This window comes from Mastomys coucha, unplaced genomic scaffold (assembly GCF_008632895.1).
Source record: "Mastomys coucha isolate ucsf_1 unplaced genomic scaffold, UCSF_Mcou_1 pScaffold5, whole genome shotgun sequence".
Classification (NCBI taxonomy): domain Eukaryota; kingdom Metazoa; phylum Chordata; class Mammalia; order Rodentia; family Muridae; genus Mastomys; species Mastomys coucha.
This window is the reverse complement of record NW_022196911.1, coordinates 38,742,364-38,753,853: the sequence shown is the minus strand read 5'-3', so window position 1 is coordinate 38,753,853 and position 11,490 is coordinate 38,742,364. Positions and strand designations below refer to the sequence as shown.

At 46.4% G+C, this 11,490-nt stretch overlaps 1 protein-coding gene across 1 annotated transcript in view; it reads left to right on the top strand.

The window, feature by feature from the left end:
• Window positions 1–11,217: 11,217 nt before the first annotated feature.
• Window positions 11,218–11,490, top strand: part of Fabp6 (fatty acid binding protein 6) — a 5,538-nt gene continuing 5,265 nt past the window's right edge. The window contains exon 1 of the mRNA XM_031352239.1: window positions 11,218–11,328. Coding sequence (XP_031208099.1) covers window positions 11,262–11,328 — 67 coding nt within the window. The 5' untranslated portion in view covers window positions 11,218–11,261. The remainder of the gene's footprint in view (window positions 11,329–11,490) is intronic.

Below are 11,490 nucleotides of genomic sequence, written 5' to 3'. Positions count from 1 at the left end.
AAGTCCTAGAGAAGCACACGGCTATACATTATCAATGTCAATCTGACTGCTCTCAACTTGGTTGTATAAGAAGGGAGAGAAGGTCGATGGTGGCGCACGCCTTTAATCCCAGCACTTGGGAGGCAGAGGCAGGTGGATTTCTGTGTTCGAGGCCAGCCTGGTCTACAGAGTGAGTTCCAGGACAGCCAGGGCTATACAGAGAAACCCTCTCTCGAAGAAAAAAACAAAACAAAAAACAAAAATAAAAAAGAAGAGAGAGAAGGACTTTCCCAGACTAACATCTGTGTTAACTGCTGTGCCTCAGGGGCTGGGGAGCAAGAGCTAGCAGAACCCAAAAGCTTTTCAATCTCTCTAAAGAAGGTGACGCCCACCAATATGTTAGCCAGAAAAGGCTTAGACAAAGAAGGGAAGGAGCTCTTCCTTCTGACCATGCAATACACGTGGAGCTCAGGTGGTAGGAAGGTTTCGAACACTGTCGAGGCGGGGGTAAGGGGCACACGGGTGGAACCCTCACCAGAGGAGAAGCTCTGCTGGTGACCTTTGACCTGGCTGTTCTGCTTGAGGGGATTGGTCCTACAGATAGACTCTCAGAGATGGGAAATAAAACAATGATGTTCCCAGCTACCATTTTACTCGCCATAACAGAATATTCAAATGTTTGTGCATGCCTATAACCCTAGTATTAAGGAGGAATGGGGCCAGCCTCGGCTACATAGAAAGTTTGAGGTTATCTTGGCTACATGAGACCCTGTCTCAGAAATGAAGATTAATCCCCTCTTTCTCCCCACCAGGATCAAACCTCTACTGCCCCCAATAACCATTGTACCTCTCCTCTCTGCTCCTCTCCCCTTCCCTCCCCTCTCCCCTCTTCCTTTCCTCTCTTCTCCTCTCTTCTCTTTCTATCACTATTATTATTATTATTATTATTATTATTATTATTATTATTATTATTATTTAATCAAAGAACACACTATGTAGCCCAGGATGGCCTTGAGTTTATGGCAATCCTCCTGCCTTAGCCTTCCAAGTGTTGTGATTACAAGCACACACCACCATGTCTGTGCCTGGCTTTCTTCATTTTTATTTTATTTTTATTTTCTCCCTCTGCCCCTCTCATATTTGTCTTCCTCCCAATCTTCTTTTAATTAAAACATTTAAAACTTAGATTTAGTTATTTTTATTTTGTTTATGAATGTTTTACCTCCACACGGATGCATCTGCACCCTATGTGTGTCTGGTACCTTAGAAGGTCAGAAGAGAACACTGGGTCACCTAAAACTGGAGTTACAGAGAGTTGTGAATCGTCTGGGTGCTGGGATTGAACCTGAGTCCTTTGCAAGAACAAGCAGTCTTAACTACTGAACCATCTTTTCCTCCCTCTTAATTTTTTTAAATTAATAATGAACATTTTAAATGTGTGTACACACGTGTGTGTGTGTGTGTGAGTGTGTGTGCATGTGTGTGTGCATGTATGTGTGTGCATGAGGTCAGAGGATAATTTATGGGAGTCTGACGTCTCCACTATGTGGGTTCTGGGCATTGAACGCAGGTTATCAGACTTGGTGTATGCCTTTCCAACTCTCCTTCCTAGTTTTAGACACGTTCTCATTGTGTTGGCCAAGTGGGCTTCAAACCTGTGACCCTTCTGCTCAACCTCCTGAGTACTTGGAGGACTGGTCCTGCGGGACCACACCTGGTACCACTGTATTTCCTTATTCTGGAACACATGGTGGTGAATATGGAGAAGCCTTCCCCAGGCAGGAGGCCTGACCCTGCTAGCATCCTTGAACTCTGACTTCCGGCTCTGAGAAGAGAGATTGGGGGTAAGGAGTTTTACAGCATCGTGGGTGGGGGAGGGTGGGGACAGGAAGGGAGTAAAAGCGGCAAAGCTTTCCCACTGGCTGCTAGGCCTGGATGTCATTTAGGGAATGAAAGTGATACAGACATTTTCTTTACTGCTGGCACGATGTGTTGGATGGGTGTGACAAGGGCAGGATCTTCCACTTGGCTGGGGACCCAAGGCCTCCCAGTGAAGGGCAAGATCCCAGGAGTGATTAGTTTGTTACATCATCTAAGATTTGCTCTCAGGGATCCTAGCCAAGAAAGACTCTGCTAATGAGGGTCAGCCCCGTGAACTTCCTCTACTAAGCTCGAGTACATTTTCTTTTCCCTCATGTCTCTCTGTTGTCCTAGCTCAGGACAATAGAGAAACCTGTAATGTGCGCATCTCCTTATATGTATAGGCAGGCACAGTTCTTCACTCATGCCCAAACAGGCCTGTCTGCTAAACAAACAAGTGCACGCTCACATACAACACCCACCTAGACATCTCCCATTCAGCACACACTTCCAGACACATAGTGTGCCCGGCCAGCCAGCCAGCCTGATGTTCAGTACAAATTCCCATAGTGGCAGTTGCCAAAGGTAGCTGCCAGTGAGTCTTGTATATTCCCCGCCATCTGTCAATAAGAAAAAAATAATCTATTCTCCTCCTCTTGAGTGTTTGTGGAAGCAATACTCTGACGTTTCTGTATCCATGCTTGAAGAGGACTGGGAGGGGGTCATATACGAATGAGTCCAGCTAGCCCAAGGCCGCCGTGTTGGAAAGAAGCCCCAGCTAGTCACATGAAGAGAGAGGGGATCCATACTGAGGAGCACTGATATGCCCGGCACCTGAGTGAAGCCAGCCCAGCTGCTACCCATCAAACCCAAGTAGTGCCATCTGACCATCCATCTACACCCTTATCAAATCCTTGATCTTTCAGAATCATCTGGAATGTTTTTGAAACAGGTGTTATATATTCCAGGCTGGCCCTTTGTGGTCAAGGATAACCTAGAACTCATGATGCTCCTGCCTGTACCTTGCCAGGGCTCAGATTTTAAGCTTGCACTGTCATACATCCAGGGCTTCACTGGCAAGCACTCTATCAGGTGGGCTATGGAAAACCAGCCCTCAGAAATAGGTATTGTTATGTAGTCAGAGTAGTCTGAAACTCTTGGCAATCCTCCTGTTTTAGCCTCCCAGGCACTGAGATTATAGGCACGTACTACCATGCCTAAATCTGGACTACTCCATCCCATGAGAACTCTCTGTCTCTCAAAAGTATTCCCTAATAGCCATTACATACTGTACTCAGGGAGCCCTTTGCAAGACTTAGTACAACACTTGAAGTTTCAGCATGTAAAATTGTGAGCAAAGTACATTTCCTTTCTTTTTAAATTACCTAGCCTCCAGTATTTTGTTATAGCAATATAAAAATATTCAATATACAATGCAAGAAAAACACCTGGATTAAACTACTAGAAAGGGATTGTGTGGAACTATGAGCCATACACACGCAAAAAAAAAAAAAAATTGTAGCTGGCGAGAAACGAGAAGTAAGCTGGAAAGAGAATCGGTGGGTATGGGTTCTGGAACTCAGTCACCTCACCTCTGTGAACCTCAACCTCCTTATCTGTCAAAGGGGTTCAGTGATCTCAAATGGTATAATCTGATGATTAGATGAGATAAGCTATCTCTGACTGCTCCGTGGTGGATTGTGCTATGCATCACCTTTCAGCCTGGAACGGCACTTCAAATACAAAAGCATCCCTCCCAATGTTAGAGATCTAGGCCTAAACAGCAGACAGGAAAATGGGGTGTGTATCTTCTGTGGATAGGGCCTTCTGGATGACTTTGAGACATTTTGACCTTCAGGTACCCCAAAGGAAGAGGAATATAGGAGTTGCTAGGCCACGTCTTGGCATTATCCGCATGTCCAATCCTTTCCATAATTTAGCTGCCTGGCCTACATAATTACTTTTCTTTGCCTGTGAGCTTAGAGCAATAGTAGTTCCCAATAACTAGAGGCTTAATAAGGCTAAGTCATAATAAGTGTCCTGCAGAATTACACACTGCATTAACACCAAATGAGTTCATTAGAAATTCATTAGGCATGATTCCTGTGGCTGCCACAGGAATTAATCACGGTTAGCCAGCGGCAGGAAAAGTGGGTGATGGATAATTGCATGCAGAGTGGGACGATCCTTTGGCACCTGACTTTGGCCTGAAGCAGTGGTTTTTGAGAGCCATAGATTGTCTTAGGTGTAAGTTTGCAGGTGAGGTTACCTGGATGTTGTTGGACTCCCCCTTCTCCCTCTTGGATGTAGGCAGAGAGTTAGGGCATCTTCTCTTTTAGTTCTGACGGTAAAAGGTGAGCTTAGCACGACTGACTCCCTCACGAAGGTACTGGGTTAGGCCATCAAACTCAGTGCGTAGACAGTGCCACCTGCCGAATGAAAACAAAGACCCAATCCACTGTAGTTCTGGGAAAGTCTCTAAATGTGCAAACCTTGCCTTCTGACTTCTGTAGTTCTGTTTCTGTTCTTGTTCACTGAAGCATGCCAACCCAAGATATGTTTTCTTGTGCTTAAAAGCTTACCCTGAGCCAGGCAGTGGTGGCGCATGCCTTTAATCCCAGCACTTGGGAGGCAGAGGCAGGTGGATTTCTGAGTTTGAGGCCAGCCTGGTCTGCAGAGTGAGTTCCAGGACAGCCAGGGTTACACAGAGAAACCCTGTCTCGAACAAAAACAAAAAACAAAAAACAAAAAAGCTTACCCTGAGAACCGGAAGAATGGCTCGGCAATTTAAGAGCACTAGCTGCTTTTCCAGAGGCCCTGGGTTTAATTCCTAGCACCCACATAGCAGCTCACAACTGTCTGTTAACTCTAGCTCCAGGGCATCCCATACCCTCACACATACATGCAGGCAACACACACACACACACACACACACACACACACGCTCACCCTGAGAAAGGCTTGGGGCTATACTGAGATTCCAAACACTCAGCATAGTGACTGGCAAGCTAATAGAGACTTTCTATTGGCTTACGCCTGTGCCTGAGAGGTTGTCTCCGGTGAATCTACCACGACACTGCTTAGCAGTTGCAGTGTGCTCTAATGTTCGGGCCTGCTTGCTATCAACTGGCTCTCTTCCACCACAATCCTACCTTGTTCCTCAAAGAGCTGATCTTTGAAGATCCTGCAGCCAGTGAATCTTCATGGAACTACCAATCAAGGCTCCCCGCAACCAAAACCACATTCTCTAATTAGGCCAAATGCACTTTCTCTCTTGGTCTATTTTTGCGTAGACTGACATCCCGTTGGCTATGTAGCCAAAGACGAACTTGGACTTCTGATCTTCCTGCCTCTTCCTCCAGAATGCTGGGATCACAGGCATGAGCCACCACCGTCTAGTCTAGTCTATATGATGCTGGGGATTAAATATAAGGCTCTGGGCATGCTAGATTAGCAGCCTGCCAACTGAGCTACCTTCCTCTTCTCCTCCTCCTCCTCCTCTGCTTCTGGTTTAGACAGGCTCTCACTATTTAGCTCTGGCAGTCCTGTAATTGGAGAGATACATAGACCAGGCTAGCCGTCAACTCACAGAGATCTGCCTGCCTCTGCTTCCTGAGAGCTGGGGTTAAAGGTATGGGCTACCACTCCCAGCCCATATTCCCTTATTAGTTAATATTTGTTAAGTTAGGCCGTCACTGGCTTATGACAGCTTACTTACAACTTTAGTATAGATATAATGTGAATTTGGCAGAAACCATACTTTTGGGGTACAATGCTAGAGATTCAGACACAGGGTCAGTGCCATGCTATGGATCCTTACACTTTATCTGTACTATATACATCAAGCTCCATACTTTGAATTTCTATCTTTTTCTGGGCTAGTGATATGCCACACAATACCCACTATCCTCTGTTTGCGTATGATCTGAACATCCGGTGGAAGTTCAGCTCCACCCCACATATCTCATGTAATACTGTTCATGTCAATGCCCGGCTGTCTTCAATGCTTTTATTGTTCTTATATACGCATGTGCTTTCCCTAACCTTACTCTCCAACGCTAGGACTCTGGTTGAATTAATTGTGATTTATCCACACAGTGAATGCCAATTTGGCTATCCACAACAGTGTCTGGAGCTTGGTGTGATGGTACACTCCTAGAATCCCAGGACCAGGATGCCGAGGCAAGGAGAGGGTTTTGAAGTTCAAAGCCACCCTGGACTTCACAGTGAGATCCTATCTCAGAATAAAACACACTTGTAATCCCAGCATGGGAACAGCTGAGGCAGGGGGATCATGAGTTTAAATCTAGCCTAGGTGTATTAATGATTTTTTTCTCATCTATGTGACAAAATACAAGAGAGAAATAACTTAGAATAGAGTTATTTTTGTCTCATGGTTTCAGAGAGTCTCAGCCCGTCATAGTGGAAGTACCATGGAGACAGGAGTGGCTCATTCTGCCCAGAGGAGTCTGTGACCCTCACAGAGGGCAGACCAGGACACAGAGAAAGAAGGCCAGAAGTGGTCATGAGCATAACCTTCAAAGAACTTTCCTTAGTGAACTGCTTTTCCACCATCCCGATTCCACGCACTTGAGATTCCAAAGATTCAAAATTATGCCACAAGCCGGGGACTGGGTATTTAAAGCGGGAACCTGTCAGGAATGTGTGCAGTAGAGCCTGTGTAAAGATGGCTGGAGCCAGGCGTGGTATGTGTATGTGTAACCAAATTTCAGAAGTTCAGGTGAAGCCTGGCAGCAAGTGCCTCTCTCTGCCGAGCCAACCCCCTGACTCAGGGCTTCCAGAACTGATGAAAGTCAGCTTTGACACACACATACCAGTCCCCAGTCTCCAATCCCAGAATTCCTTTTCCCCAGGAGGTTTTTCCTCTTTCTTTTTTGTCTTTTTGTTTGTTTGTTTTTTTCTTTCGAGGCCTTCAAGGAAATATGTTTTCCAGACACAACAGGGCTGGTGCACGTGTGAACTCAGAACCTGGGACAGCATGCACAAGCCCTGTGTAAACTCAAGCCAGACAAAATCCAAGCACAGTGGTGGGGAAGGGGCCACTAAGTCTCGCCCTTAACTGGGGAGCTATTTGCAGTCAATAGCTTCTAGGGGAGGGGGAACTCCATTTTCTTCAATGGAGAGAAGCTGAGAGTATCATCTGCACCCCAGGGCAGGCTCCATGCCCAGCAGCAGTTAGCAACAATGCAAACCGGACACTGGGGTTTTGTTGTCATTTTTGGTGTGTGTCTCTTGTTATAAGAGAGAGAAAGAACATGAATTTGGGTGATCAGGGGAATAGGGAAAGATCTGGGAGGAGTTGGGCAGGTATCAGGTGGGGAGAAAACAATCAAAATATATTGTATGCAGTTCTCATAGAATAAATAAAAAACATTTTAAAAAGTGAGTCTTTGGGGGACATTCCAGACTTGAATCATAATACTGGGCTATAGAGTAAGTAAGTCCCAGGCCATTCTGGGACTGAGACGAAGCCTCTGAATGGTTGGATCTGGGTGGCCCCAACTGGTGAGAATGCGGGTGGAGAGTTGGTAGGAAGATGAAGTTGTACGCCATACCTGTTGTTCTGAGTAGCAAGAGTGGGGTGAACCCAGGGCTGAAGGGGAGGACAGCTGAGCCGTTAGAAGCCTTCCAGAGCTTCCTGGGCTGGGATGTGGCTCAGCTGTAGAGTGTGTGTTGTTGCCTTGTGTGCAGGAAACTCTGGATTTAGTCCTCAGTGCTAGTTTGAGTGTCGTGGCTCATGCTTCCCAGCACTCGGAAGGTAGAGACAGGAGCAGAAATTCAAGGTCATCTTAGCTACATAATAAAGTTGAGGCTAGCCTAGACTACATGAGTCCTTCTCCCAATTCCCAATCCAGAAAGAGAAAAAAAGGAGAATCCTGAGGGAGGAAGTGGTATCTCCAAGCGCTGGACAGGGAAGGGAGTAAACTAAAGGTTAGGGGCTAAAGAGGAGGTGTGCGAGACGGATAAGCTGCCAGGCTCGACTGTCTGCTATGTCACACTCCTCCCTCACACATAACCCAGGGCTCAGGAAATTGAGGGAATTAATTGATAAATATACTTCACATGACTGTGTAAGGGCCTGGATCGGGAGTAAGAAAGTCCAGGCTTCCCCCATTGGTGAGGCACCTAGAACCCAGGTCCCCCCTTCTTTGTCTACAAATTCTCCTCAAGAGGGTGGTGGTTGTTTGAGACACAGCCAAAGTCTAGATGGGAAGTCCAGTTGCCCAAGAAGAGTAGCCTTGGGATCATTCTTATCTCCATGGGGGCATATTTGCACCACGGGTTCAACGGCCCCATAAAACCTGCAGTTGGAGTTCATTTACCCCTCCTGGAAGAATGTTCAAGCAGATGCACCCCAGAATAAGAGGAAGGACAGATATGGGTGTGGGTGGATGGAGTGTGGTGGGTCAGATGCACCATGGGAAGAGGGTGCAGCCAAGCCAGGCACCCAGTTGCTAATGTTGGTCTGCAGTACCTTGCCGCTCCCTTCCTGCCCTGGTTGGCTGAGTAGCTTGGAAGAAGCATATCTCCCCATGTGGGAGAAGTTGGTGGGCAGGGAGCTAAGTGGGGACTAGAGAGGCCATCCTGCCAGCTTCTCACTCATGACTTCTGGTCCCCACCACTTTGAACTTCTGTTTGCTACTTCACACACTTGTTTTGAAGAGTCAGTGAGATCAGCCACAAAAGCCCAATACCTGTTAGCTGTGACTGTCGGTGTTATTTCATCAGTATTATTATTCTGTAAGGGAAATGCTCATATGGATGTGGGAGGGAATGTATTACCTTGTTCCGATTTTGTGTGTGTGTGTGTCTGTGTCTGTGTGTGTGTGTGTGTGTGTGTGACAGCATATGTCTGCAAAAGGGCAGCGTTGCTGAAGTTAGTTCTCTGTTGTTATCATGTGGGTCCTGGGGATTGAACTCACGCCATCAGGCTTGGTAGTGAGGGCCTTAACCTTATGAGCCATCCTGCTGATGACCCTGTTTTATTTTATTTATTTATTTATTTATTTTGGTCTTTTGGAAACAGGGTTTCTCTGTGTAGCCCTGGCTGACCTGGAACTCACTCTGTAGACAAGGCTGGCCTCGAACTCAGAAATCCGCCTGCCTCTGCCTCCCAAGTGCTGGGATTAAAGGTATGCACCACCACCGCCTGGCTTATTATTTCTTAAATTAATCAATTATTATTTTTTATGACATTGTCTTACTCTACAGTACCAGCTATTCTGGAATTCTGATAATCCTCCTGCCTCAGTCTCCTAAGTTCTAAGACTACAGACATGTACCACAATGTCCTTCTAAAATATTAATATTTTAAAGATATGAGACTCTTTTTGTATGGTGTGGTGGCATAGGACCTTTAATTCTGACCTGGGAGTCAGAGATAGGCAGATCTCTGTGAGTACAAGACCAGCCTGGTCTACAAAGTATGCACCCTGTCTCACACTGTTTGATCCAGGAATAGTATGCTTAGTAATACATCCCTTTAGTCTTTTTAAATTTGTTGTACAAAACAATAGCAGTGGGCTGGAGAGATGGCTCAGAGGTCAAGGGCCCTGACTGCTTTTCCAGAGGTCTTGAGTTCAATTCCCAGCAGCTACATGGTGGCTCACAACCATCTATAGTGAGATCGGGTGCCCTCTTCTGACATACCAACACACATGCATGCAGAACACTGTGTATAATAAATAAATAAATCTTTAAAAAAAAAAAACAATAGGGCTTTGTACAACATATGGAGTTTTTCTATGTCCTCCATTTTGATTGGTCCTCCTCTCCTCCCCTGAGCTCTCTCCTCATTCTCCTTGCCCCCTTCTCACACTACCTTTGCCCCCAGGTTTTGCCCTTGCTATGCTTCTCTGCTGTCTTTCCTACCCTCTCCCTTGGAACTTTTTTCTCCCTAGTCATATGGACCCCTTTCTTGCTTAAGAATCCATCCTTAGCAGCTAGTCCTAACTAATCATCTAACATATATACACACAGAGATATGAATAATATTACTTGCTTGTAATAGAAGAGGATGGAAAACCTATCCGAAGGTCTTGACAGAAAGTAAATTATACATAGAATAGAATGTGATTGATTGATTGATTATGGTGCTAGAGATAGACCACTCCCATGCTAGGCAAGCTCTCTACCACTGAACTATTTAAAATGACATAAACACCAAATATGTTGGGGTGTGCCTATAGGACCACCTTTGGAAGGGGAGGCAGAAGGATCGGGAGAGTAAGGTCAGTTTGAGGCCTGGGCTATGTTAAACTCTGTCTCAAAAGAGAAAAACAGGCAGACAGGCAGACAAAAAAGAAAGAGGAAAATCTCCTGGTCCGGGTAAGGAATTCTGGGATTGGAGACTGGTATGTGTGTGGCAAAGCTGACTTTTCATCAGTTCACCAAGTGAGTCAGTGAGGTGGCTCAGCAGAGAAAGGCACTTGCTGCCAGGCTTCACCTGAACTTCTGAAATTTGGTTACACACACACACACACACACACACACACACAGAGAGAGAGAGAGAGAGAGAGAGAGAGAGAGAGAGAGAGAGAGAGAGAGAGAGAGAGAGAGAGAGAGAACCTACTAGCCCCTGGTTTGGGAGTAAGCAAGTATGGTCAATTTTGCTTTGAATAGAAAGGATGGGATCTCACAGAGAGGAGACCCCAGAAAAGGAGAGTTTTGTTTGCTTGCTTTTGTTTTATTCCTGAACCAGGCTCTTACTCTGTAGCCCACTCTCTCCTCAGCCTTATGACAACCCTCCTGGCTCAACCTCCCAAGAACCAGGATTATAGGTGTCAGCCACAGTGCCCAGGCAGAACTTTGTAATTAACAGCAGTAACAATGAACACTAACGAGAGCTTTTACATTGCTACTTTTGTGTGGCCCAGGAGCCACCTGACAAGCAAAGCTGGCATCTATCACTCCAAAGACTGAAGCCCGTGTGTAAAGCGGTACCTATCACATCTAGTGTACAGACTGTATGTACTTGTGTGCCTTGGGTCTGGGTTGGCCTGGGAGCTCCCTGGGAAAAGGCTCATGCCTGGTTCTTCTGGATTGCCATATACAGCTCAGTGCACAGTGCTTGGTGAATGAAGGCTGAGGAGAGCTTAGGGATGGGCAGAGAGGGGATGAGCAGAGAGGTGAATGACCACGCTCTGTGGCCATCCTGGCCTTGGACTTACTGAGACGGGTAGTGGGATTGTAGGTGGCTTCCCCCAAAGGTGAATAACCTTGGGGCTCCTGCCCACATCATAAAACATCAAGCACTTCCCTGTTAGGGGCAGGGCTGAGAAGTGGGGTGACTTTGGGGCTGAGCCTCGGCAGTTGGGAGTGTTTATAAGCTGGGACTCCAGACTCCTCAGTACCAACCTTCTTCCTCAGCTGCTCGCTGCTGCCAGCTCTCTCCCAGCACTATGGCTTTCAGTGGCAAATATGAATTTGAGAGTGAGAAGAATTACGACGAGTTCATGAAGCGCCTGGGTGAGTGAGCTTCTTTGTGTCTCTTCCCTGGGACTGGCTGCTTATAACCAGCTCTGGGATAGGAACTCAAACTCTTGAGGTAGAGTAGGATAGAACTTATCCATCCACCCACCCATCCATCCACCCATCCATCCATCCACCCATCCATCCACCCACCCACCC